The 27,479-nt window shown below is 33.4% G+C and overlaps 4 protein-coding genes across 8 annotated transcripts; all 4 read right to left on the bottom strand.

Moving 5' to 3' along the window:
• Positions 1 to 518: 518 nt before the first annotated feature.
• LOC105632164 (coatomer gamma-2 subunit, putative / gamma-2 coat protein, putative / gamma-2 COP) lies at positions 519 to 7,118 on the bottom strand. The gene is made up of 18 exons (XM_012214487.4): positions 6,934 to 7,118; positions 6,145 to 6,242; positions 5,959 to 6,009; positions 5,706 to 5,819; positions 5,399 to 5,599; positions 5,220 to 5,321; positions 4,633 to 4,740; positions 4,317 to 4,550; positions 3,915 to 4,165; positions 3,648 to 3,819; positions 3,406 to 3,561; positions 3,252 to 3,302; positions 2,882 to 3,022; positions 2,438 to 2,635; positions 2,207 to 2,338; positions 1,956 to 2,129; positions 1,435 to 1,674; positions 519 to 1,092 (listed from the first exon to the last, which is right to left on the bottom strand). Exons 1-18 carry the CDS (start codon positions 6,977 to 6,979, stop codon positions 898 to 900), a joined length of 2,664 nt encoding a protein of 887 aa, XP_012069877.1. The 5' UTR covers positions 6,980 to 7,118; the 3' UTR covers positions 519 to 897.
• A 1,143-nt stretch (positions 7,119 to 8,261) lies between these two features.
• Positions 8,262 to 12,904, bottom strand: PERK5 (Protein kinase superfamily protein). Of its 3 annotated transcripts, XM_020678998.3 has the most exons (10): positions 12,772 to 12,904; positions 11,815 to 12,452; positions 11,457 to 11,612; positions 11,028 to 11,390; positions 10,756 to 10,842; positions 10,196 to 10,266; positions 9,997 to 10,073; positions 9,606 to 9,750; positions 8,998 to 9,159; positions 8,262 to 8,829 (listed from the first exon to the last, which is right to left on the bottom strand). In XM_020678998.3, exons 2-10 carry the CDS (start codon positions 12,365 to 12,367, stop codon positions 8,557 to 8,559), a joined length of 1,887 nt encoding a protein of 628 aa, XP_020534657.1. In that variant the 5' UTR covers positions 12,368 to 12,452; positions 12,772 to 12,904; the 3' UTR covers positions 8,262 to 8,556. The 3 variants fall into 3 exon arrangements, with proteins under 3 accessions (XP_020534657.1, XP_020534647.1, XP_012069889.2); XM_020678988.3 differs by having other exon boundaries at positions 11,028 to 11,612; XM_012214499.4 differs by lacking the exon at positions 12,772 to 12,904 and having other exon boundaries at positions 11,028 to 11,612; positions 11,815 to 12,707.
• A 1,418-nt stretch (positions 12,905 to 14,322) lies between these two features.
• LOC105632154 (ras-related protein Rab7) lies at positions 14,323 to 17,648 on the bottom strand. The gene is made up of 7 exons (XM_012214475.3): positions 17,312 to 17,648; positions 16,923 to 16,949; positions 16,692 to 16,791; positions 15,536 to 15,682; positions 15,345 to 15,425; positions 15,090 to 15,235; positions 14,323 to 14,707 (listed from the first exon to the last, which is right to left on the bottom strand). Exons 1-7 carry the CDS (start codon positions 17,362 to 17,364, stop codon positions 14,641 to 14,643), a joined length of 621 nt encoding a protein of 206 aa, XP_012069865.1. The 5' UTR covers positions 17,365 to 17,648; the 3' UTR covers positions 14,323 to 14,640.
• A 1,776-nt stretch (positions 17,649 to 19,424) lies between these two features.
• Positions 19,425 to 25,023, bottom strand: LOC105632145 (uncharacterized). Of its 3 annotated transcripts, XM_089716243.1 has the most exons (10): positions 24,843 to 25,015; positions 23,999 to 24,091; positions 23,747 to 23,814; positions 23,346 to 23,418; positions 22,586 to 22,698; positions 22,357 to 22,461; positions 21,025 to 21,124; positions 20,665 to 20,766; positions 19,742 to 19,931; positions 19,425 to 19,619 (listed from the first exon to the last, which is right to left on the bottom strand). In XM_089716243.1, the coding sequence occupies exons 2-9, from the start codon at positions 24,080 to 24,082 to the stop codon at positions 19,755 to 19,757; spliced, it is 822 nt and encodes a 273-aa protein (XP_089572369.1). In that variant the 5' UTR covers positions 24,083 to 24,091; positions 24,843 to 25,015; the 3' UTR covers positions 19,425 to 19,619; positions 19,742 to 19,754. The 3 variants fall into 3 exon arrangements, with proteins under 3 accessions (XP_089572369.1, XP_089572370.1, XP_089572371.1); XM_089716244.1 differs by lacking the exon at positions 20,665 to 20,766 and having other exon boundaries at positions 24,843 to 25,008; XM_089716245.1 differs by lacking the exons at positions 22,586 to 22,698; positions 23,346 to 23,418 and having other exon boundaries at positions 24,843 to 25,023.
• Positions 25,024 to 27,479: the final 2,456 nt, after the last annotated feature.

Below are 27,479 nucleotides of genomic sequence, written 5' to 3'. Positions count from 1 at the left end.
ACTAGAAAAGCGTATTCTAAAACAGAATATAATGATTTGGTTATGTGTGCGGTTAACTGTATAAATTCACTTTTATATTTCAAAAAAAAAAAAAAAAAAAATTTTCTGACACTTCTAAACTTTGTAAAGGATGTATTACATGGTAACCTTTCAAACTTTTCCATATTAACAGCTAAGTGTTTTTTTTTGTGTTTCTGGGTGCTACTTTTGAAACAATTATTTGTACGTTTTTTTAATTAAATTTTACAAATTAAAATGTTAAATAAAAAATTTTAGAAATTGAAGTGTTAGTTTTTTGTTTTAAAGTTTAAGAAGTTTATCTATATGCCTTCACACAGCCATCGAGCACACAGACACCTGTTAAAATTTGAAAACTTCAATGAAAATATCTGGACATAAAAATATAAACTATCTTTCCACAATGCAATTAACACGAGTGTTTGAATCTCGAATGAATGGTGTAATTAACAAATACTCCAATTCACAATGCTTGGATGTAAAAATTAAAAATAAAAAAATAAAAAGAAGGGGAAGATGCTTCCCAAATTCTTATCCGATTAAATCTCGCAAGTATTGTCAAACAAGCTTTGATGGAACCTATAACTAATTCCACAAAAAAATTTAAAAGGTAAAAATGTAAAATAAAATAAAATCCTCCTTTAGAACTGATTTGCATGATACAAAGAGTATATCATTGCCGTATTAAAAGATGAGAGAGAAGCTCTGAGATGAATGCAAATCATTTTCCCCAGCAAGCCAAGCTCCCACTCCAAAGGGCATAGCATACGACTCTTTTCTATAACAAGCATTTTCGGCTATTGTCAACACACTCCTGCATGTCATCTCATCAAAAATTTGGCGCTAGTATAAGAAAGCAACAGTTATTAGATTGACACATTAGCCGCTTGCTACAATCTCGTGAATGGCATCACTGACAGATTCATCTTCAGATCTGACAGCCAGTTTCATCGCAACATCCCTTGCACCATCAATTCCAAATTGCAATCGCACGAGAACCCTCACATTGCCAATGAAAACACCAGATAGTAGGCAGGTATGCGACCGTGAATTGCTTGCGACAACCTCTGTGCCCTGGACAAGAAAACCCAGAAGAAATAGACAAAATTTGAGGACAAAAAAACTGTTTGAGATATTGCATAAAAGCATCCCTACAGGATGCTTGCATTATGCTTAGTTTAGTTGTCCAAATATGAAGCACAACTCGAAGAGGAAAAAAGACCAATTAAATTATACAACAGAGAATGACAGAATATTTTGAGAGATCGCATAACAGATCTCATTTGTATTATATCAGTTCATTTTCTTGATATGCATTGAGAAAACAAAGAGGTTGTTAGGCTAAAAACTCTGTCCTCAATTGCCTTCACAGTAATTAAAGGATGACTATGCAATTGAATAATTTCACCAACTAACCTCACAAGGCTGCATGCCAAGAAGGTTGATGACAGCACTAACAGCTTCAGACAAGCTCTCTCTAGGGCCAAGGCCATATTCATCCACTCGTTCACAATCAGGGCCCATGCTTTCCCATGCATTCCTGAAATTGGATACCCCAACTTTCATCATGTAATCTGCTGCAACGACCTCCAGTTCCTCAAGTTGGTATTCATCCTCCACACCATCTTCATCTGCTTCACCAGTAGTTGGATCAACCTAGACAAATGCACCCAGTCAAAGAAATGAAAATTCATAATACAACTGATGTGGATACAGTAACAATTCAAAATGTTTTCATTTGGTTAATCTTAGATGCATAATCATAAGAGCACAGGTACAAGTCACTTTAAAAGTTGCCTGTGCAAGTATATGCATGCCATAAAACCACAGCAAACCCTAACAATTTTTCCTAATTTATTTTCTAATACAAGACCAACAAAAACACAGGCTCAGAAAGAAAAAGCATATATATCACTGCAGGAAGAAGGCAAGCATACCTCTTTAACAATGAATCTCAACATATTTGAAAACTTCCCGACTGCAGGGACTCCCTCTGGCTTCTCAAAAGCCACAAAAGTTTGTCCAGGTGAATCGTAAGGGAGAGATCTTAAAGGCTTGGATGCTACCTCTGAAAATTCCTCTGCTTCTGAAGCATCTACAATAACCATAACCTGAAAAAATGGACAAACACATTATAAAGACAGCCCTAAGCATACACACTTGGAAAAATATTAAGTTGCTTTCATACATTTTCCAGTAATTGCTCTGGTATTGTATTGGTGCAATTGTACTGGAAGACAACATGCCCATCAAAAATATGCTTAACAGCATTAACAGCATATTCTGTCTCTGCTTCTGTAAGTTCCACAGGTGCCGATGACTGTTGAAGGAACAATAAGGAAACAGCACATAGTAAGTCTAAAGATTCATTAATGCAAAATAAATTCAGCCAACGAGTTAAAGAGTTTAAAATGTAAACCTTGAAGAGCTTCCCAAAGTTCGAGAACTCTGGGATGGAGGAAATAAGCTTTTCATAGGCATCAACAGTAGATGGGGGACCAGCTGGAGGAGAACCGAGACCAGTTGGCTTCTTGCCTGGGGCTTTCTTCTCTGCAAGTGGCTGAGACTTAACTTCCTTTGGCACAGAATGAATATCAAAAGGCTCTTCTGATGGCTCCTGTAAGAACAATAATATATATCAGATGACGACAATCAATAAACATTTAAAAATATGCACCAATAAGTTGTATTGATATTGGAGCTTATCACACTATATGTTATCCATAAATTTCTCGACCCTAATGCATAATCCCTAATTCAAAGGTTAATAGACATAAATCTCTCATTTTAACAATAACGCATTAATAAACATGAAAATTGTCATTTAGCTATACAAAACGTACAGGACAGAGAAAAAACTTACATAATTTTTCAAACTTGTCTCCAAGTTAAATAGTGGGATATCTAGTGGACCAAAAAGAAAAGCTTGTACATCTTTATCAGTTTCAACTACTTCACCGTCGCCACCAAGAGTATTAAGATAAAGTGTTGCCCTATCGCGAACCTGTAAAACAAGTCAGAGAGATAACTGCATAAATCAAACCTAACAACAATAACATTTTCAAACTATTATAAAGGAGTAACGGAGAAATAAATTGAATATTTCAACATTAAACAAATCTTTTATTAAAAATAATATTGATAATGAACATACATACAGATAGAAACAAAAAAATGTAAATGTACCAATAGAAGAGAACGTTCAGCAATTCCATTATTATATGGGAACCTACCTCATCATCACTGTCAAAAAGACAACGTCTCAGCAGAACAAAAATGCGAGGCTGGCATAGAGAGCACAAGAATATTAATCAACAGTCAGCAACTGACAATTCACCTAGAATAGTTGGAGCAAACAACACAAGCACACAAATATGCCAGTAATACCTTCAATGTGTCAACCAAAGCACCAAACTTGGCTAACGTGCTCACGGCAGCAGCCCGAACGGTTGCATTCTCAAGATGTACGCGATTGTAGATGTAGCGTATGTATTTGCTGGGATCCGAGGTCTTTGGCCCTTCAATCCCAAGAAAATGGAGTATCTAACAACAAGTGAATTAGGATAGATTTTAAAGGGGACGGAAGGAAAACACAAATAAATAAAATCACTAAATTGATAGATAGTCACCTGTGTCGAAAGATATGTAAATTCACAATCTTCAATGAACTCACACAAATGAAGCAACCCACTTTCCTTAGCTTCAGGGATATCACTGATGAGAATGACTATGGAATCTACAATTGCCTTTTTATACTCAAATCCACCTTCTTCCCGAAGGATGTTGCTTAAAAAGTTCATACTACAAACAAAAAGAAAAAAAAAAAAACATAAACTTGTGGTTGCTAATAAATTAGAGAACAGATGACAATGAAGCCTAGTAAAAATATCACTCACAGTGTTCTGTACTTCAAGGGAAACTTCAAACACAGTGACCTTATGGCTTCCACCACAACAATTTTGAACTCATCAGCAATATCTGACATGAAATTTGTAATCTGCTTCATCAGGCGATCTACACTTGATTCATTTCCTGTCTTAAGCAGTGTTGTGATTGCAAGAGTGGCAATGCTTCTGTTCTGGTCAGAAATTAAACTCTCCATATCAATGTTGCAGTTAGTGACTGCCATTGGATGTGTCATTGCCACCTTCAAATCGATGAAACATTCAGCAGTTTAGCATGTGATTCCAAATCCTTGAAAATCATGAAAGAAATACCTATTCCCCTTGCACCCATCATGCAGCATTCCCGAAAAACCAAAATCTAGCCTTTAATAGCTTAAAGGAAAACTCGTTTACCTTGTTCAAGGTGCGGACAGCAGCAAATCTCAGCACAGGTTTGGAAGAACTCAAAAAGAGCTGCAGAACAGTGATTGCTGGAGTCAATTCTCGGCTTGTGACACCACTAAGCTCTGTGATAGCTCTGGCAGCCTCAAAAATCACCATCTCTGCCTTATGGCGCAAACAACCCTCCAGAAAATCATAGAAAGGACGGTCCCCTGTTTGAGTGTTAGCACCTGACTCACGAATAACCTGCACGTAAAAACAATTTCATGTATAGTAACAAAATAAAAAATATCACTGTCAAACATAAGTTCAAGTGGCATACACTAACCTGACTTGTATAACGTATCAAGAGGCATTGGGCCAGCGGCGAGCGAACAGTTCCCCTAGTCAGACTGGTAACTAATTTGCTGACAGCTAGTCGATCATTCTGCCGTATCTGCATGGTTTTAAAAGCACAAGCATCTTAATAAAATGGTCCACTGAATCCACATTCAAGCAGCCTGAGCAATGATTCAGCTAATACAAGAAAAAAAAAATACAGCACAAAGAATATGAACATTCATATATAACTCAAGAAATAGAAAATGAAACAAAAATGTAGCACAATTGCACAACATTCAGAGAATGGTAAGTCAAAAAGAATGCCAAGAAGGCCTCAATAATGTATGTATCCATTTTTTTGATAAAAGAAATGCTATCATAGAACTGATAATTGGCAATGAAGTTGTTAACTTAAACTCAAATCCACTCCGCATCCACAAAACAAATTACCTTTAGCAAGTATATCACCTGCAACCATTGATCTTCAAAGAGAAACTTTTTACTTAGGCAACCATCTTTGATTTATCTCATAAAAACCATATTCAAATTCTACATAGAGCTGGGAATGCTAATTAAACTCAAATCTAACCATACCTGATGGAGTAATGCCAGTGCATGAAATTGTACAAGGGCAGCTCTTGACTGCACAGCTTCCTGAACCTCATTGCTCCACCTTTTCACTATCTCTGGATTTGTCTGCCAAACAGTAAAGAACATATTAGGTAATTCCAAAAACAAAAACTAAAAGAAGATGTAAGACAATTAAATAGTACCTGGAGTAAATGGATACCACTAACCAAGGCTGCACTAGCAACCACTGGATTCTTGTCAACAATTGCTTGTTTCAAGTATCGCTCAATTTGGGTGAGCAGGGTTCCATCTGTTATCCGACAAAGCACACGAATAGCATTTGCACGGTACATATCACTCTTGCTATTCATGTCCTTCATAAGGGAGCTTGTCACAATTATAACCTTTTGTAGGGAAGAATGTAGCTAGTCAGTATCTACATCTGAACTAAAGAATAAGTAATAACAACATTATAAATAGGAGATGCCAATAAAAGCATAGCAATATGACCTCATCTGCTGATGGGGATAATTCCTTTATCATCAAATAGACCATTCTCCTTAAACCTATATCCCTGGACTGAAAAAGCTTTGTCACAGCAAAGAAAACTTCTGTGGCTTCAACCTATAAGAATAATGCAAAAAAAAGTATTTCAGACAAGGTTTCATTTTGTTCCAAATATATACAAAAAAAAAAAAAAGAGCATGTCTCTCGTTGCTCATGAGACAGTCAAGATGTAAGCTCTCCAGCAGAAATACTTGACCTTAGTGAATGTTTCTCCTTGGTTCAGAAGATATAGAAGCTTTGTAATGACCTGAAAGAAAAATAACATACCAAAATTCATAAGCAAATGGGTCCCATATTTTCCCTCCTACCTCTTTTTCTCTGAATAAGCACAAGCAGGTCATATGTATTGTAAATAGATAATGAGGCAGTATAAAGCAAAAACCTGAGAGCATTTTCTTGGATCAAGCTGAGGGTCATTGAAAACCCTGGCTTCCTGAAGAACTGCACCCTTCTCAATACCAAGAAATGGAGAGAACTCCGCTGACAAAAATAAATATCACAGAATCATACATGTTATTGGTCCTTCCTTGTATACTATAATCATAATTGAAAATACACTATAATTTTTAGTGCATCAATAACTAATCTAGGTAATCCATGTCACCAGAAAATCCACATTAGATAAATCTAGAAAGAGCACTAAATCTATTGAGATTTACAGCAAGATGGCAAATACAGAGCTCTATCAGATCCCTTAAAATGAGGGCTTAACAATGAATACCACTGGCTAACCAATAAGGACTTGTTCAATTAAGATCGATAAAAACAACAACTAGAGCGCCATATGTATTATGTACTAAGAATTACAAGTCCCATTAGATCAACTTTTTCTAGCAGAGATGCACAGAATTACCAATGCACATTGGGATTTAGGGATTAGGAAAGCATATACCAACTTCAATCTTTGTTATAGAGATCAGATCAACTAAAGCTACACCAAATCAGCTTAAAAGCTCTTAAAATTTGGACCTACTGTAATGAAACAAACAAGCAAACATGTTTATAAAAAGAGAATGGCACAGATCTAGAAGCTAACAATTGATCTAATGCCGGTAACTTAGGATTCTGCAATTAAGCCCTAAATTAAATAGGGAAATTGAAATCGAAGTATGAAATCGAGTAGAAAATGAGATCGTGTCGTAAGTGAAGAAGATGAAAACGGATTCAATACCTTCGTCGTCGCGGTCGTCGTCTTTCTTTATGAGAGGCTGAGCCATTGCTAAAAGCTACGAATCTTCAAGATCTGCAGGGTAGATTGTCGTACTTATAGAGACCCTTTCCCTCTCTCTGTGTTTCTCTCTGGCAGTGAAATTTCGAAGACGAGGGATCTAATATTTTCTGCTCGTTACCATTTGTGACCTCAATGCATAAAATGATGCTACGAAGGTGGAGGATGGAGTGTGACTAATCAGTAAAGGCCACGTCACCATGTTCTGTCAATTTAATTCCTAAACTGCCCCAAATCATGGTTTCTTAACTTGTTAGACAAAAGTTTGGGCAGGATATGTTTTAATGTATCCAAATCTAATATTAATTAATTATTTTGGTACTACAGAAAATAAAACATTTGCGATTTTGAATTTTTATTGGCCAGACTCATCGATTTTAATTTGTGCAGGAATTTACAAATTAGGTGTCGTATTTTTCAAAATTTTTACATTTTTCACATTTAAATTTGGTATCAAAGATATTTGCATATCATATATTCATATACGAATTCTTTGTTCGATATTTGAACACAGTAATAGCATTGAATTCGCAATATGAAATAACATTATAATAAAATACTTATTTTTTAAAGAAAATATTTTCTTAAATTTCTGACAATAGTTAATTTTTTTTATTAATAAGCAATAAATTATTTATATATTTAAAAGTTCATCCTAAACTCAACGCTGAAATTTGTTGTTCTATGGAATAACTATTTTATAGAAATAACTATTCCATGAAAATAGCTGTTTTATGCACTTTAAAAGTTCAACTATGGTAATTTGATTAATTTCTATTACTTTTATTTTAATTCATTAAAATACCAAATTAAATCTTAAAAGGACTTTAATTATTTTTAAATTGGCTAAATTCTCGAATATATATTTCAAACACAATAGAGTGATGTTGTATTATGTTAAACTTAACAAATTCAAACTTTTTTGAAAAAATCATAAATGAAATGAACAATTTTAATACTAAATATAAAAATACGAATTTCACAAATGAATTTTAAAAATTCAATGAAATTCACAAGTTGATATTCAAACACGATTATATATATATATTTTTGATAGAGTTATAATTCTTAACTAAGTTATGTTTATCTATTTTGTTTATATATAAATAACCATCAACAGATCAAGAGGTTTTATAAATTACCGCGAGAGCGAGAGTCTTAAATCTATTAGATAGCTGTGTGAGCTTGACAAGTTGGTTGTTAATTTGAGCTTCTACCACTGCTTAGTGTTAAAACAATAATAATAATAAGCATCAATTTTCCAACAGAAATTTACTCAAATCGACAAATTCTACAAGAACTCCATTAATGACGAATGCAAGATTACAAAGACAAGGACAATGTAATTGTGCCTTCACCATCATCCATTTGATGAAGGCTAAACCTAAACAAATAGTTGCAGTTTCATGATAAAATTATCACTCTCACTCTTCCCATTTGCTAGAAGAAATAAACTCGCATTTTAATAGTAATAACCCAGTTCTTGAAAATTAGTCTATTCATCCAAATACCAATCAATGGCGATAATTTCTTTGCTTAAAATTTGAGAATCCGATAATTTTTCCTTCATCGAGGACTGTTCTTTCCGCTACCTGTCTCACCTTCGCTGCTTGAAGAGGAAGGGTTGAGTCCATACTCACTTGTGTGACCATAATCACTGCTTGCATATTCTTGGCTACTGTCCATTAATATCATCTTCCTAAACTTCTTAATGTCTGCACTATATGAGGCACTGTCATACTCTGAACTATAACTAGTAGAATCGAGCCCTCGTTGATCAGTTTTGACCCCTTCATTCAAGTGATCTAGCGAGACATCGCCTTCTAGAGCTCGAACAATCTGCTTCGTAGATAAAATTCTTTGTAATTAGCATAAATATACACGAAACATTTCATATTTGGAGACTCTGGGATGGTTGATAAACAAGTAATATTCTAATCTATTTAAAAAAAAATAGTGATAATAGTAATTGATTAAATATGTGATTAAGAGTTTGTTTGCAATTACCTGGCTCATTTTTGGTCGTCTTCTGGCTGAATGTCTAATGGCCGCACCAGCACAAGCAACCATGCGTGCCATTTCAGCTGAATCATAGTTGCCATCCAGACGAGGATCTGCCATTGCTTGAAAATTTCCACTTTCCACTGTACTGGCACATAATGGTCTCGCCTGTGGATGCATAAAACAAGTAACATTTGAAGATATTCTTCCGCATATTTAGTTTGGTTTCAATCATCCAGTGTGCCTATTAGCTCGACTAATCCAGATTCACATCGGATTGGCCATAAAGCAGGGCAAAATGCTTATTCCCGAATATTAAAAAGATTTCATATCTCTTTCAAAAAAAAAAAAAAAACTCCATATTCAAAACTCGAACTCAAAATTTCTAATTAAAACATAAAAGATTCTTATCATCCTATTTTAACCTTCCAAGATAATCTACATATTTAGTTTGTTTTGCTTTTAGATTGAATTGGTTTTTACAAAAAATGTTGGAAAATGCTGTTAGAAAATTTAATTTGTTTACTTTCATATAATTTTTATGATTAAGAGAATTGGAAATTCATCGTTTTAAAATAAATTTTAGTCGAAGTTAAGGGTAGAGAAATGGTCACCCAGTCAACAAGACTCTCATCCATCTCTGAATTTATATCCACAGGACGGCGTCCAGATATGAGTTCCAATAACATTACACCAAAGGAGAAAACGTCAGATTTCTCAGTAAGCTTGCCACTAGATGCATACTCAGGAGCCAAGTACCTGCAATGGAAAAAATCATCATTAGTTATTTAATTATAATAATTAATCCCATTAAACTTTCATCTAAGTTTCGTATTGCAATTACAGATTAATCTATATTGCTTGTGAATATCTAATTATAATGAAACTAATTAACCATTGCTCAAGCAGTAAGACATGTTTGCGTTTACTGGATATAAAATTAACATTTTTTCGAGATATTAATTAGTGGAAAAATCGAAAATTAATTAAGTAAAAGATCCAAACCCAAAAGTTCCCATGACACGAGTTGAGACATGGGTAAAATTGTCTGAATTTAGCTTGGCCAACCCAAAATCTGCCACCTGATAATTAGTGTTGATTCAACACAGAAATAATTATTAGACGAACTAATTCAATCTAAATTAATCCAAAATGGAGGAAAATTAATAAATTTTATATATAATATTGCAGATGATAAACGTACCTTCGCTTCAAAATTGAAATCAAGCAAAATATTTGCAGCTTTAATGTCTCGATGGATAATGCGAGGATGACCTGTATCAAACATGTTATAATGGGAGAGTAGAGGTAAACATTCGGTCCGTTCAGTTTGAATTTTATAAAATTAAGAAGGAAGTTCTTTAAAAAAAAAAAAAAAAAAAAAATCAAACTAACCTAATTTTTGTAAAAAAATAAAAAATAAAATTCTAGAAATAACTAAAAAATAAAATCAAAATAACCAAAATTTCAAAGTCTGTTAAAATAATATGTTTATATTTCTATATAAATATATAGTTCAGTTCTATTTAGTTATTTTAACTTTTATTATTAAAATTAAATCAAACAGAAATCATCAAAACTTATCATAATTCAAAATTGAGCCAAATCGAACAATTAAAAAAAAATATGAAAACATTTATCTTTTTTATTATTATTATTATTTTTTTTTGTTGAAGTTAATTATGAAAGTTTTGCCATTCAAGAGGTTTAATTTTTATTCTCAGTGTTGAAGCTTTAATAATGTAATAATTATTGATGACTTACAATCTTCATGCAAGTAAGCAAGTCCTTTGGCTGATCCTAGGGCAATTTTGAGCCTAGTGGACCAATCCATGGTAGGCTGACCCTTACCTGCAAAATTTCGAGAAAGAAAAAAATGACCAAATGAAAATGTTTGGTACATGCATTGATGACCGGAGGTGTAATTCTTCTTTGCGCGCAACGGCAAAGTGCATTTTTCAGTATGGAACTTGTGTTTCGGTTAATAATGGAGGGAAATGCTTGGGAGAATACTCTAATGATTTGAGGTTTCTTACCATAGAGGTGATGTTCAAGGGTGGAATTGGGTAAAAACTCATAAACCAGCAACCGTTGGCCACCTGCCATACAATATCCAACAAGCGACACAAGATGGCGATGGTGGACACGGCTAATAATCTCCACTTCGGCTTGAAATTCACGATCTCCTTGTCCGCTGCCAACTTTAAGACTTTTCACTGCAATTTCTTTACCATTAGCCAAAACTCCTTTATGCACGTACCCGAACCCGCCTTGGCCTAGTAGGTTAGCTTTAGAGAAACCGTCAGTCGCTGCTGCTAGCTCCTCGTAGCTGAAACAGCTGTGAGTGAACCCCAGAGCCACCAATGGGTGCGGAGGAGGCAAGGCTGGACCATGTGGACCTGAGAAATTTGAGCTCTTGTCACTACCAGTTGATGCATTTGTACCAGGGAGAGGTTGTTGCGGACCTGGTGATTGTGCTGGTGGAGGTGGTGGTGATGGTGATGGCCACCCATGAGCACCAGGAGGTGGAGGTAAGTTGCCCATTTGATCATTGTTATATTGGTTTCCCATCTGCCAATTATTAGTTGGCCGTTGAGTAGTTGGATAATAACTATTACCACCTGCATGTGCGTTTCATATATAACCATTTTTCATTTAAAAATGAAATCAACATATGAATCTATAGAGCTATAAACTGTTAAATCGTAAACTTGAATCTAAGTTGGAGTGTAATAATTTATATATACACACATATATAATGGAAGAAAATAACTCTTCTTTACATTGTTATTTATCAGAAAGATGAAGTTTTGAAGGTGGTACCATTGAGTGCAGGAGATGGGTCGCTACTGTAGTAATCATACTCTATTCTCTTCTTCTTTTTCTTTTTGCTTGTACACAGGTAAACAAGTGATGCAAGTAGAAGCATGGCTGCCACCCCGACCACAACTCCAATTACAATGGGTACAATGGTACTAGAGGATTTATCAGTTGATCCGGACGCTAATGGTGGTGGTAGTGGTGGACGACTGGATTTGGATGATGATGGAGGCGAGGGTGGGGGTGAAAATTTATCATTATTGTCACTGTTATTTGGCGGCGGTGGTGGTGTATTTGTGTTAGAAGAGGAAGGAGGTGGTGGTGTATTTGTCTTAGAAGAGGAAGGAGGTGGTGGTGGTGAAGCATTTGAGTTATTTGGCGGGGGTGGCGCTTTATTTGAAGGTGGGGGTGGAGATGACTTCTTATTTGGTGGTGGTGGTGGTGAGGATAGTGGAGGAGGTGGGGAAGGTGAAGATGATGGAGATGGCGAATTTGCTGATGATGAAGGAGGAGGAGGAGGAGAAGGTGAGGAGTCCGGTGACGGGGCAGAAGCCATAAGAAGAACTTCCGACCTATATATTATTCTTACAAAGGCAACGGTCTACCCCCACCACTCCTCCAAATGATCTCCCTTGTAATCCCTAAGAATAAGAAACATATATATATATATATATGCTTTAGCAAAATAAAACAATATTCATTAAAGAAAATGAATACTAATTGAAGAACAACATATGAATAATCTTAAAGACTCAGAACTACTAAAGGATTAATAACATGCATAAAATTAAACAATCTAAGAACAATAAGATCAATAACCAATGAAAAGTTAAATTTTGATGGTCATGACTACTTCTAAGCTCATAAAATATTTTTACTAATAGATGTGTTCTTGTTCTTGTGTGTGAGTGTGTGTGTGTGTGTGTGTGTGTGAGAGAGAGAGAGAGAGAGAGAGAGTACCTATGGGAGAAGGGTGGAAGGATTCTCAAAATGTGGAAAGAAATGGTCTTGCATGGTAATAGAGTTACAAGAAGAAAGGGAAAACCGTGTACACCTCACAGAAACCCCTCCTAGAAAGGAGGAAATTCTTGTCTTTGACAGTGAGGTTTTCTGTTTTTCCTACTTTTAAGTTGAACCCTTTGTAACCACGCAGCCTAAGACTTAGTGTAAATCTCACTAGATGACACATTGTTTGTTAATTAGTTGCTTAGGCTAGCTCTTAGCCTCTTAGTCACTTTAATCTATTTTTGAATTTTAAGTAGTTAGTTTGTTTTGTTCAGCAAATTTTACCCATTTTTAGCTTGTGAATGTTTTGTCATTATTCTCCTTCTAAAACTATTCAGTTTTAGGTCCAATAGGTACAAAATTCTGTTTTGCACATAAACACAATATTTTCTATTGGGTGGTGATGTGATCATATTATTACAATTATATTCAAGGTTTAATTGATTATTATTACAAGTATATATAGCTAGGTAGAAAATTATATATAGTATTTTCTTTAGTTATCATTTTGTTCTTCATCATTAATTTATGTAATAACTAGTTGATTAATGGCATAATGTACAAAAAGTAATAATATAGTATCTTTATTTTATTTTTAAGACAAAAATAAAGTTTCAATTGATGGTTTTCTTCTTCCATATTGGCCTAAATTGAAGACTTGAATTGATTATTCCACATTGAATGTTAAATAAATTTACGAAATTCCAAGTTTCAACTCAAAACTTGGGCGTTTGGTTTTAAAATTTTGTAATTGCATGTCTCATATAATGTAAAGTGCGATAGGGTTGCTTTAAGAAAATTAATCAATATTATATACATATAAATTTTTTTTTATGTAATTTCGAATTATATTAGGTGCTTCAATACCCTCGAATAAGATAATAGTTACCTAAACAAGGGGGAAGAGAGAGAGAGAGAGAGTTCATGCACTTGTAGAACCTCTTGTGTCTAGGCGTAGAATAAGTTTCGATTAAGCTCATCTTTTGATTTTGTAAAAAAATAAATTCAAATTGATTCAAAATTAATTAAAAATCAAATCGAATGAATTCAAGATGTAATTGTTTGATTTCTGATTTACACTAATTTAATTCAATTAAACTGAACCGAACGAGTGGTTCCTATTTCTATTGGATGGCTTTTGTTTTGTGGTCAATAAGCATGGGGTTATTCATGAAAATGAAAGCTTCGTTTCTTTTTTCAATTTCACTTTTGGCTGATCAAACCTAACTCAATTCGTCTTTCACTATTCTCCTCAAACCTTAGAAGTGATTTCTAAAACAGCAATATATAAAATCAAAATTTCTACATATCCTAAATTAAGAAGTAATTAATAAAATTAAATACTTCTTTAATTACCATGGTTTAAAAATCTTATAGATGGAGCATCTTTTTAGTATGTTTTCCTTGTATATCCCATTATTGGGGAGAATAAAATCACCTTAAAAAGAAAACTTTTGAAACATCTTTAAGCATTTACTTTAATTGTTTTCAACAAACTAAAAAGCATTGATATGTAATGTTTCTATTTATGGAACTCAAATCAAATACATTGATCATTAAACAAAAAAGAAATGACTTTTGTGATAGTAACAAGACTAAATAACAGTAACAGGATAGTGCCTAGAACAAATCAACCACAACCTGAACAAATCACAGCAGTTTTACAGAAAGGCACCAAAACCAGCACCAATTGACCAATTTGTTTCCCACAAACGCTAATGTACAGTATAAACTCATACATACGAATAAGAATCGCTAGAAAGAGGCCAAACCATTTATAAGACTTGATAGGTTATTGAATCTCAAGAATCAAAAGCCACAGTTTTAGCACTCACATCCAGTTGACCTAGGCTGACTGCTGTTACCAACATCAATGGTATCTGGCAAGTATCTTCACACCATAAAATTGCCACCAGAAGGACAACAGAAAAAGTGATGTCAGTGTCATTTTAAAAATATTCAAACATAAATCGGATGCATGTTATTTAGATATAAATAACAATTCTATTGGCGGCATTTGCATGTCAACCACATTGGCCACATTGTCTGCTTGCGTATTGAATCAATTTTCAAATATTCTCACTAGCCAATCCAAATCTTAAATCATTACACTATTGGGCAACAGTATGACATTACTTAAAAGGTATTTTAATTTAACATGTAATTCAAATTTTATCAGGCCAGAAAATTAGCAAGACTTGTTGATTTGCAATCCCCATGAGATAGTATAGAATAAGTCCATGCAGATAAAAATGGTCAGTTTGGCAACTTACATCTCCTCCTCTTCCCCACTCTTCAGGGCATTCTTTGCAATGCATTGGAAAGCTTCTTCAACGTTGATGCCTTCTTTGGCTGAAGTCTCAAAGTATGGTATATTCCCTTTAGAGGCACACCACGCTCTTGCCTTTTTTTCTGAAACCTGAAATTAACAAGCAAAAGTATTGATTTCAACACATAAACAAAATGCACAAGCACATTGGAAACACATGTAAAAGTGTACAGCGCAACAAATTCAAGAAGATGCATACCACTCTACTATTTCCACCATCCACATCAATCTTGTTTCCAAGAACAACAAATGGGAAATTCTCTGGATCAGAAGGGCTTGCCTACAGACAGATAAATTTGCAGAGGCATAAAATTATGAAGAAAACAACTAAGAAAATCATGTATTCTGTTCAATAATGCCCTGTAAATTTGCAGATAAATCAAATAATACCTGTATGAGGAATTCTTCTCTCCAATTATTGAGATTGTCAAATGATTTCATTGAATTAACATCATATACAAGAACACAACAATCAGCACCACGATAGAAAGCAACGCCAAGACTTTGGAATCTTTCCTGGCCAGCAGTATCCCAGATCTGCCAAAACAACAGAATACAAAATATACAAGTAAAACACTAGCAGATTAACTAATAAAATCAATCAGGAATTCAACAAGCCACAAAAATACATATTACCAGCAATAAAGCACAGAATTAATTTGTGCCAAAAATATGATAGTTGAGCAATTGGGACAAGCAGAACACAATGCCTTAGCCTACAAAACTCATGCAGTGACCACCTTAGAACAAGATGTCCCACAAATGATAAGGGAACGCAACCATCAATCAGCAGACTAGGAGAGTACCAATGGTAATACTACTACCTCTTGACCGACCTCTAGTGCGCAGTCACCACATAGAGGATTTCATTCCTAGATTCATTATGGAAGGAAACCTCAAATTTGCAACTTACCACAAGCCTAAAACACAGCCCTGATTTTGTGGCGCTAATTGTAATTAATTATAATATGGCCCTGAAGATTGTCCCAGACAGTTCTACTTTTAGCAACCCTAAAGTTTATGGCCTTCCCAACCCAACTATCTGCAATAAGTGTTGTCGCTTGTCAGTACCAACTGGATTTCCACTAATCCAAAATCCCCCTGCCCCCAGATAGAAGCCATGACCATTATTGCTCCTGGGCGAAAAGGAAATATAGGTAAGTTAGGCTACCAACTGAGCTTTTTCATTCTGAACCTTCATTTATTTCTGCATATTGTCATCTAGTCCAAACAATTACCTCTATGACTCAGCAGCAACAAGGAAAGACGATTCACACATATCAGTAGTGGACTGCAAGCAAAGACTAGAGCTTTAGCCCTGCCCTCTCCCACCCTCACTATACCGATTGCATAAGAAATATTATATAGAAAAAAAAAAGATGAAAAATGGAAAGTCAACAGCTAAAAGACATTACCTTATTCCTAAAATATATACTCCAAACCAACCCAAAAGGAAGAAACCACAGAAAGTGAATGCACGGTAGTGCATAAGCAAACTTTAAGTTACATCACGATTTCATATAATAGGCCATGTACTACTACAAACCTGTAAAGTGAAGAGCCTATCTTCAAACTGCACTTCCTTAGTCAAGAAATCAGCTCCGATTGTTGCCTTATATTGATTGCTAAACTTCTTATTCACATATCTAAAAGCAATTAAGTCAAGAAAACAAAAGTAGAAAAGGCACCACTTCCTAGATTTACGAGAATGCATTTATTTCCCCTTCAAGAGAAGGAATAGAAATCACTAATCAAAAAGCCAATAACAGAAGGATACTGATTCATCAAAGAGGTCTTCCCGACCCTGTAAATAAAAAACAAATGCAAATTCATTATCTTAAACATCAACAAACAATCCCAAAAACCACCATTAACAACAATTTATCGACAACAACATCCTTAATCACTTCAAATGTATATTTTCAATTAACATAAACAAAATTATACACTCAATTTTACCCTAAAACCAAAATAGATACACCAACTCCTAATCAACAATTCAATTACCTAAGCAAAAACTCCTCAATCAGATCATAATTGACATAGTTGAACTTGAGCAAGTAACAAAAGCAATAAGATCTCGAAAGATCAGCTTAACCTAAAAACAAAACCCTAGAACTTTGCAAAATAAGCGGTGAATTAACCATGTAAGTACAGGTGACTGACCCGCTATCGCCGAGGATTATGACCTTCAAGAGAGTTCTTCGACGGGAAGGCATGATTGATTAATTCGGAGTACGGACGATGAAGAACCGATCTGTTAGGGTTTGAATATTGGAAATTGAATAACAATAGAAAGGGAAAAAAGAAAGTGATTTAGGTTTAAGTTTTGCAGGTACTAAGGTGTATTCTACTGGGAATAGGAGACGAGAATAGACCAGACGAGACGAGACGAGATGAGTTGTGTTGTTTAATTTTTTGTTTCCTGAGAAGGTCAGTCTTTTCTAGTTTGTAGTCTGCTTCGTCGTGGAAAGCTGTTACTGACCTGTAATTTGTCTATTATAACTTAAAAAAAATAAAAAGGAAATTGGGCTTTTATTTTAAAAAACAATAATGAAATGAAGAGAAACTTCTGGAATGACAGCGCTGTGAGCATCTCGGTGGCATCAAAGGCCAAAGAGTACTATAGATGGCCTTCTGAAATTATTTTGTTCTTTTATTATTATTTAAATTATTATTTTTTCTATTATTATTTTTTCTAAAAGAGAATAATGAGATTTCATTAGCTGGATGAAAAATAACCTCATAAACATTAATGGATAAATTTGGATACGAGCATGACGGTAAGAAGCTCTAACAGGGCAATGGGTACTTACATTATCTTGACTCTTAATTCACTCCACAACAATATAAAGTTTAGATTCTATGAGTGTTTTAGAATCAGAAATAACTAAATTAAACTCGAGTTATCTATTGAAATAAACTTTAAAACAAAATATATAATCTGAGAATCTATGTAAATAAATTCAGTCCCATATTATTTGAATTATTATTAAGAGATTGTTTGTTTGATGCACCAAAAAAGTTTTATTTTCCATTTTTGCTTTTTTAATTTATAAAATTATTGAAAGTCACATCTAATATTAATATTGACATATATTAAAATAATACAAATAAAATTTGTTATGTCAATAATATTATTGCTTTTTTTCTTAAAGTGTGTAGAAATATAAATAAATCTATTTTTGTAGAATGTAGGGACTATAAAATTATAAAATTTAACAATAAATTTATATATTATGTTTGATATAGAATAAAAGGTATTTTTAAATTAATAAAAACATACTTTACAGTTAATTTAAATAAAAAATTTTCTAAAACAATCTAATCATGTTATTTTCCTTATCAACTTTTCTTTTTGAAAACAAATTAAATTTATTAATTAATCATTCCTTTGTTAAAAAATTCAACTCTTTTTAAATATTCAAAGAGGGAAATTTAAATTTAAATTTAAATTTATTATCAAACCATACGTGAATTTAACCCTAGATCATGTGTTAATGTGCAAATAAACTATTAACTAATGGATTTTAAAAAAATTACTAACTAATATGAAAAGACATATATATTACAACTATACACTTGCTTTTCTTTTTTATATCTGTCACATATATTTTGGATTTTGAATCTCAATATCTTATGTTTATCCCTTTTAAATATTTGATATTTTTCTACTGTTCCTTAGTAATTCTGAAATCAAGAATATCCATTCTCATAGTAGGAATGGAAGGGGCTAGTGTGTGAAGTCTTTAACAATTTGAATTTTAAACAACAGCCGTTTTGGAAATTGATGGGGGCAAAGTTGATGTTGATTTTGAATTTGAAATTTTGAAAATTAAATCTTGATTTGAAGGTAGGTCTGAAAAACTGTATGGAACCGTCGATTTTAGAACAGCAGCCAAAACGGTAACTGTTCACGTTATTTGGAACCGAAACCGCTGTCGTCCATATCAATTTGCAGTTAAAATATTCACTGCATCAAATTATAGAACTATAAATAACACTTGAGTTTTCAAAATATAATTTGTTTTATTAAAAAGAAAAGGGGAAAAATTCTGCCTAAATTTTTATGAAAAATATTCAATTTATCCAATAATGTGTGTCATATGGATACAGAGAGATTTTATAAATTATAACCCAAAAGTTCCACATGAAATAATAGAACTTATACTTAATAATTCGGTTATCATCAAATCCACATTATTAGACTATCTATTTCAGTATTAATAGTTTATTTATCCATTTTTCACCCAAACAGAAGAAATATAAAAACCTATCATCTTCTCAAGTAAAAGACATTATATTAAAAAAGAAAAAAGAAAAAAAAATACAATCATAATATGAGTGTTAAACTTACTTTAGAATTAGTTGTCCGTCGATTAAAATATGAATCCCAAAACAACCTCAAACAACACGAATAAGAAAATATTGCATATTATTTGTCATTAATCTCCGTATCGTCACAAAATGATATCTGGTAGAAAAATTAAATCATTAGGCACCACTTTCATAAAAAACGAGTTGATTTTGAACAAATGGTTAAACACTAGACTCGCATTGCAAGACAGTAGCATTACCATGTAGAAACTTGCTTACCTTGAAGAAACTTCTAAGTGACGCGAATTAGGAGTACAACCATGATGAAGACACATGTCATTAGAAAAATCAGAAGCCAAGTGAAGCATGTAGTTTTAGAACTTTTCGAGTATATCTCCAAGGCTCGGACATTGGCACGGCCAGTGCCTGCCAAGCTTTGCTCAATAGCGTTCTCTGTAGAATCGAGTATCTGCACCAAAACAAACATTTAGGTTTTGAGACTAGAAATAAAAACTTGCATATATGTTGTTTTAGCTTCATCTAATAGATTTATGTATCTCTTTTTACAGCCATTGAGTGCAAAAACTTTCTGACATGTACAAGAAAAGCATCAGTTTAAAAAATAGTCCCAGATCGATATACATGATCTTTGCAATCACATTTTGAAAAGTATTAAATTCAAGTATCTATAACACGTAAATGAACAGAAATCTGAATTTCCACATGATAAGTGGTAATGTAAAAATTCATGATGCATACACTCATCAACTAGAAGTTTTAGTTGCTACTGCCATTATTTCAAAGAAAATTGAAAAATACAAACAAATTATGAGCTCAAGGCAAGTTGTTTACCATATCAAGAAGAAAAAAGGTTGAAGTAGAAAGTTGCTTCTCAATTTCCCTTACCTCATTTGTCGGTGAGTCCACCATCCAATCATTGGTAGGGAAAAAAAAATTACAGGGTAGATTTTTCTTACAAAAGCCTGTCCTCTTATGGCTTTTACAATTTTATAGATCTGTACTAGTTAATTCCTTAAGGGCCCATTCCAAGTCAATTAACACGATTAGCAGCTTATCGATTACTGCATGAGTACAGAAATGGTTCAGTAGTTGTTCTTCAATTCATCACTAGTCAAGAAGAATTTCATATCCTAGCAACTTTCATCGCTTAAGAGAGTAATTAGTATGTCAAAATACAAGACCTCAATAGAACACCAATTCCCACGGATTAAATTCAGAAAAATGCTGCCATAGATATCTCTCTGATTGCCACTCCCAACCTCTCCTTCACAGCATTTACAAATCTGAGCAATTTTAAGATAGAATTCAGACACTTCACATCAATCCATTAATGGCAAAAGGAAAATGCCACTTCTTCACAATCCTAGTAGTTTCTAAATCATTACCATGTTAGAGATACTCATTAGCTAATCTTGTACAGAAAGAATAATGGATTACGCGATCATCTAATGCTGCCTCCCCAGAACATGCAGAATCACTCACCAAAGCTACAATTGCACATCTCTTCAGAAGGTAATCCATTTGGTTCCAAAAATCATTACCTTTTCAGTATTTTGCAAGGACTGGCTCATCAAGAGACTACTCTCTTTTAGTTGTTGTGCCAACCCAACCATTTCATCTGTCAGGTCTTCTTGAAGCTTTCTGCAATAGGATACAAAAGTTTAATCAGAAGTTGATGATCTTTGAAGCAACTAGGTAGTCCTAGATTCAATCTTTGGAACTTGGAGCAAGAAAATATGTAGAACAAATTATGTTTTTGAATATCTCTGCCTATATCATGAAAATTTTACTCATATTAATTTCAGGAAACTACATTGTACAGTTATAAATATAGTACTATAAGCAACAGTCAAGAAGGAGGACTAAGAAACTTTAAATGTATTGAAGCATTGTTATTTATGTAAATCCTGTTGCAATAAACTCCAATTTGCAATGAACCTTTCATTTTCACCTTATCCCTGGAAAGCGAGTTGAGACAGGGGAGTGAGATCTTTTTTCGGTTCAATACGTCCACCTACGAGACTCACCTTTGGCTTTCGTCTCGGTAGGGAAAGAAACATAATAAATATTAAAGATCAATTTGGTGTCTGCCTTACCTTCCACTCCAATCCGAGTTCCCCTCTTGCTCAAATACTTGTTCTCTCCCTCTCTCTGAACAATACTAGGCTGATGCCAAGCAGGGCACCATGTTACACCAAAATTCCACTACTATCTTGCTTATGCTGTACACATCATGCCATTGAAATGCCAAAATAGCTAGGGGAGTAAGGGTGTGCATTAGTTGGTAATAACCAACTAACCAAACCACAATATGTGGTTTGGTTCGATTAGCAAAGATTTGGGCCTCTTATTTGGTTCGGCCATCAGATGACCATGGTATGGAGCCAACCATGTTAACCATGTTTCAGTCATCAGATGACCATGTTAACCATGTTTCGGTCATCAGATGATCATGTTAACCGAAAAAACCAAACAACACACACACACACAAGAACAAAAGGATTCAGTATGGAGCCAACCAAACTGAACCAAAATGTTTGATTCATATATGTAATTCAATTTGGTTTAGTTTCCCCTATTTTGATTACTGGTTAATTCGGTCAAACCGAATCCACTGATGCACACCTCTACAAATAGAATCATGAATAATCACCCAATGCCCTCAAGAGGACCATCCTTGGTCTGTAGTCAATGCATCTTTAGCAAACAATGGCTGTATGAGTTTATGTGGAACTCCACTGGGTTTTATATAGAATTAAATGCAACATTTTTACTTGAAAAACTTAGATTACAGATCTAAGAGTTGATTACTATGTAATCTTTGCAATTATCACATCATGATTAGGTGTACCCCAATCAAACAGTAAAAGTACCTGTGCTTTTCAATGTGTGTTTTTGCTGCAGCATCCAGTTTGACAGGGGCTGATGTATCAACCTGAGTGATTTCATGAGTTCTATCATCAAAATTTGGGGCTGCCCTGTTCAAAGAACAACAAAAATCATAATGAAACAAATATAGAAACAGAAGGAGGAAAAAGAAAATGAACAACAAAAGGGAAATTGCATGAATCACATAAATCCTAAAAACTAGAGATTCATTACACAAATCTTCTTCTCAAGCCAGGAGAAGAAGGGAACTGAGTTTCTCCATCTGCTCTAGTACTTTCGCTCATTGAACTCTCAGCAAAAGGCTCTTCGGATACCCGAATCTGACGCTGAGAATTAGACGCATAAAAAGTGGTTAGATGTTACAACATCAACCACTGCCAATACTGACAATTAATAAGACAAACAAATTGAGACAACATCATAAATTGCATGCATGGTTAGATGACACAAACAACATATAGTATGCTTCTAAGTTGTAATCAGTACGCTTAGTCACTGTAACCAAAGGGGGGAACAGTTAGAAGAAGTAGAACAGGCAACAAAAGCAATTAAATCAAGGAGAATGTATTGCAATCCATGAAGTCAACATATTAGCTGAGAGGGAAGAAGAACAGTTCATTCAAGAGATAATTAAAAAAAAAAAAAAAAAGAATTAAGTTGTGGATAGTAATATCAAAATCCTATGTACAGTCTTTTCAACAAAAGTGAAATCGGTCAAGATTTGCTCTTATGTTTTCTTCCACAGAAACATAACCCCGTATCTTCAGTCTGTTTACATCACAATTATTGAAGCTCTACCACATTATAATGGCAATGGTATTTCAACAGTTTTTAGTCCCTTGAGGGAGGAATTGAAAAGAAGAAAACTTACTCTTCTAACTATGTTCAAATATCTGCTAGTGCAACTAATTTTAGAAGTGTTGCTAAAGTTCACAATCACATTAATAATTTAAAAGTATCCAATGCAACGCACCAATGGGGCAGCTAATCTGGAAGCAATGGCTTCAATCTTTTCTGAATAATCATTGACCTTAGCCTTTGAAACTCTGTTGAAATGTATTCAAAGAGAAGTTAAAGTAGCACTGCATTTAAATCTTAGAGATTGTTACATAAATACAACTCCAGCGACATTTGATTTATTGGATTGATAATGGCTACCGAACAGAAAAGGCCAACTCAAATGCAAAGGGGAAGAGAAATCTGGCTCACAATCAAAGAACTTAGATGTATTATTAACAAGTCAATTTTCCTTGAAAAGGACATTTACAAAAAGTTCCAATATTGGTTATCCATGAAAATTTGATTAAAGTTTTTCAAAGTTCAATTACAATTCAAAACAAATTTAAGAGAAGATATAAAAGAAAGCACGCATACCTAGGTAAGCCATCTAGAGTTCTCTCTTCAGCCAGTTGTTCCAATTGTTCTCGTAAAGTAGCAACATACTATAAAGTTCCAATATTAAATCCATAGGTAACAAAAGAAACAATTAGTTTATTAAATGCGCTAATGCCATTACAGAAATCAGATTATACAAAACCATAAACAACGCAAAATAAAGCATCAAAAAATTAAAAAAAAAAAAGGGATTATGAAAAAATAATTTCCGAATGCAATCAATGGACATACATGTATAAGTTTTGCTTGATTTTGTTGCCGAGGTGCAGCTGCAAGCAACCTCCTTAAGTTTATCTCTGTTTTACTGATTCCCATTATAACATCCTGTGGCAATGATAAAAAATAAATGAATAAACAGAGTTAATCTTAATGCTATAAATCAAATGCCAATGTAACATTACCCACACAAGTGAGAGTAGTTTCATAAACAAAAACTCTGCAATTTTTATGGCAAATAGGAATATTTCTTCGACTTCTGGATATTTTTGTCCTTTTCTAAAATAAGTAGAAAATTATTGTGTATAATTTGATATAATCCATAGTATAAGCACATGCAATTAATAAATTTGCTTCAAGACAAACAAAAGAATATTGACAATTAAATAATTAAATTGTTGAACATTACACCAACAAATAGAAGCCAATATACACCAATTTAAGCTTGACAAATAAAAATAAAGTTAAAAAAAAATGGAAAGCAAAATCAAGCAGCCTCATTTCAGCTATTGAAACCGGTAACTTGTGATCATGTAATGTGTAGAACAAATAAATGCAATAACCATCGCTTTTCATCACCATAGACAGTAAATCCCAAATAACAGGAAGAGATAATTTGATTGCGCAAGAACTGATAATGATAAATTAGGAAAAAGAAAATCTAGAAACCTAATTTTGATGTATATTTTAAATCTCTAACTAATTATTGACCATTCGATTCACCAAATTAAGAACTGATAGAGACGAACTACATATTTTCTCAATAAATTGAAAAATTGGGGGCTCAACTAGATTTAATTGGTTCAGTTTCTCATACTTCCTCACTAGCCAAAGAAATGTATTGATAGAGAAAGCTTACATTTGATTGAATCAAACTCTTAGTTTGAGCTTGAAAGAACTTAGGATTGATATTTCGCGGGTGGAGTAGGGATCATCGAAGACTGTTACAATCGGAGGCAGAGGTAATCGCCGGAATGACAATGGCAGCAGTGGAGATGGAGAAATCGAAAACGAAATGTATTTGTTTTTTAAGTAAGGGTAGTTTTGTCTTAGCATAAATTAAGGCTTATTTTCACCAGGTGTCCTTCAAGTTATAGTCTTATCACTTTACCCTATCTAAAACTTCAATTTATCACTTAAATCCCTCGAATATCATAAGAGTAACAGAAAAATCCCTATGATCAACTTCAATTTATCACTTAAATCCCTCAAATATCATAAGAGTAACAGAAAAATCCCTATGATCAATTTTCCGGCTATTGAGTCACCGGAAAGCTGAGTAGACTGCATAATTTAAATGAAAAAAGCCAAAAGCTGTTTTTATAGTTCTTAGTTATTTTAGTAGCATTTACTTGTTAACTGTTCGAGTAGCTTTTATGAAAAGCTAAAAGCTAAACAGATATATTAGTTGACTTTTTATAAAACACTACCTTAACATGTACTAAACACTATAAAAAAAGTATTTAGCGTTATAACCAGTCAAAATATTAAAAACTACTCAAAAAACTGTTGCTGAACACAATTAAAATATTAAAATTTCAATTATGATCGGTTTTTTACTAAATTTTATTAATTTTCCTCAATTATTATTTTATAGGTGTTAAGGCTTTTACTCTCTTTGTTAATTTATATTCAGTCATTTTGTTTTTATTCTTTCATGTAAAAGTAAATTAACATTCCAATTTATTTAAAAAAAAATAGCAAAACAAAGCCACGGAATCTTGAAAACTTCATGTTTCCAATAATAATTCACTCAGCGTGCCATGGAATCTAAAATCATTTTTTTTAGGGAAGACCCCATTAGATTCTAAAAATTCAACGTATTTCACACTATCCTTATGTTCTTTGTCCTCGTACGGGAAGAAGATATTGTAGGGTGAATATAAAAGTTGAAAGACATTCTTATAATTGAATAGGAAAAAAAGAAATTAGGGCCACTTAGATGGATTTGGTCTTGCCTCCGAAGTTTTCAAATTGTAACCATAACGAAATAATTAGACGAGCCAAAATAATTTAATGGGCTATATAACCAGAGTAGTTTTTATTATCGAGTGGATTAAAACTTGAGACTTCTCATCTAGTTGATCATAATAATTCACTTTAATATAGGAGCATACCACAGAACCTGAATGATTTTGTAGTTGGTTTTGTCTTTTTTTTTTTATTTTTTTTTTCCCTTTATACAAAGGAAAGACTCACCTAATCACAAACTAATCACAAAAAAGTGATTTATTTCAAACGAATGTATTTTTGATCATACAAACAAAAAGGATAGAATAGTAACAGTTTTTTTAAAAAATCTTTTTTGATTGGCTTGGTGTACGGAACCACTCATGCATTAGGTATAAGCAAGTCTTATCCTTGTACAAAGTAATGTATTTTTTGCTAGTTAAACAATATTGGATTACCTTAACCCACAGAAAATATATGGATATCACATTTTTTCTTTAGTCTTTTTCAATTAAGTCCAATTTTAAAATTATGGGTATAATTAAATAACATATGCAAAATTCAAATAGAAAATAAAAGTCATTTTAGAGTGAAATTGGAACAATTTGAAAATTTAAGGTGAAAAATATAGTCTATCCAAATATAAAGTATAATTAGAATTTACATTGTGTAATGATGGAGCTAGTACGAAAAAAAAAATCAAAATTTGGGGAGCAAAATTGAAAATTTTCAATATTTTAGAAGATAAATATAAAAGAAAATTATGATTAAGGGAAATTGAGACACTCCTCACACCCTTCCTCCATCCTCTCATAGGTGTGAAACAGTGTTTGCCTTTTCCTTTTCTTCTCTTCGGGGAGACACACCATGGATAATCATTTGGGGAGACACACCACGGATAATCATTTAGAAATCATTTTGGTTTAGTTATTGTGATGATTGACAGTGGCAGTTGATAGATGGATATATATAGTTATTTGGTTATCAATAATAAGCTACCCACCATGAGATTCTGATAGTTGGTAAATGTGTAGTTGAATGAGTAGTTGAAATGGGTATAAGCAATTATTTGCAGTTTTTGTTAGTTATAGTGGATTTCTTTTTGATCCGTTAGGAGGCTGAAACGGCTTCAATAATAATATGCACTATACAATATGGGTAAAATTCTCTTTGACTCGCTAAATTGATGAAAACTCTGTGATCAAGAGGACTCGAACTTGAGATCTCTCACTCCTCATATAAGTGAAAAAGACTAATAAAATCATACCTGATTGGAACAGTTAATTACTCTATTAATCATGAAATTTAGATAAAATTTTATTTAAACAGTCATCATATATATAATTAGTACTTTGAAACAGGTTACAAAAAATCAAAATAGTGAAAATTTAAAGTAATATTATATTCTTATGTCCTACATGTTTCTAATAAACTCTTGGACATAAATTCTTAATTCAATAACAAGAAGTTGAGGCTTAGCAACAACTTGCAAAAAAACCACAAACAAAGATTGTGTTAGGTAACAATTTTTTAAGTAGTGTTTACT

Source organism: Jatropha curcas, chromosome 11 (genome assembly GCF_041381405.1).
Source record: "Jatropha curcas cultivar XTBG-Jc1 chromosome 11, XTBG_Jcur_1.0, whole genome shotgun sequence".
Lineage (NCBI taxonomy): Eukaryota > Viridiplantae > Streptophyta > Magnoliopsida > Malpighiales > Euphorbiaceae > Jatropha > Jatropha curcas.
Note: the sequence above shows the minus strand (reverse complement) of the source record. Positions and strands in the feature narration are given on the sequence as shown.

What these genes read in the sequence shown, in the direction of transcription:
- PERK5 (XM_020678988.3), bottom strand. Translation starts at nt 12,367, where the DNA reads ATGGCTTCTGCCCCGTCACCGGACTCCTCACCTTCTCCTCCTCCTCCT. An exon ending in CCCATCTCCTGCACTCAATG is followed by an intron (nt 11,613 to 11,814) that starts GTACCACCTTCA and finishes ACGCACATGCAG; the next exon opens with GTGGTAATAGTTATTATCCA. An exon ending in ATTTCAATTTTGAAGCGAAG is followed by an intron (nt 10,074 to 10,195) that starts GTACGTTTATCA and finishes ACTAATTATCAG; the next exon opens with GTGGCAGATTTTGGGTTGGC.
- LOC105632145 (XM_089716243.1), bottom strand. Translation starts at nt 24,082, where the DNA reads ATGGGAATCAGTAAAACAGAGATAAACTTAAGGAGGTTGCTTGCAGCT. An exon ending in ATCAAGCAAAACTTATACAT is followed by an intron (nt 23,815 to 23,998) that starts GTATGTCCATTG and finishes GGAACTTTATAG; the next exon opens with TATGTTGCTACTTTACGAGA. An exon ending in GGCTTGAGAAGAAGATTTGT is followed by an intron (nt 22,462 to 22,585) that starts GTAATGAATCTC and finishes TTCTTTGAACAG; the next exon opens with GGCAGCCCCAAATTTTGATG.
- LOC105632164 (XM_012214487.4), bottom strand. Translation starts at nt 6,979, where the DNA reads ATGGCTCAGCCTCTCATAAAGAAAGACGACGACCGCGACGACGAAG. An exon ending in CGACGACCGCGACGACGAAG is followed by an intron (nt 6,243 to 6,933) that starts GTATTGAATCCG and finishes TATTTTTGTCAG; the next exon opens with CGGAGTTCTCTCCATTTCTT. An exon ending in CTTTGGTTGACACATTGAAG is followed by an intron (nt 3,303 to 3,405) that starts GTATTACTGGCA and finishes TCTCTATGCCAG; the next exon opens with CCTCGCATTTTTGTTCTGCT.
- LOC105632154 (XM_012214475.3), bottom strand. Translation starts at nt 17,364, where the DNA reads ATGCCTTCCCGTCGAAGAACTCTCTTGAAGGTCATAATCCTCGGCGAT. An exon ending in ATAATCCTCGGCGATAGCGG is followed by an intron (nt 16,950 to 17,311) that starts GTCAGTCACCTG and finishes TTTTATTTACAG; the next exon opens with GGTCGGGAAGACCTCTTTGA. An exon ending in AGTGGGGAAGAGGAGGAGAT is followed by an intron (nt 14,708 to 15,089) that starts GTAAGTTGCCAA and finishes TATGGTGTGAAG; the next exon opens with ATACTTGCCAGATACCATTG.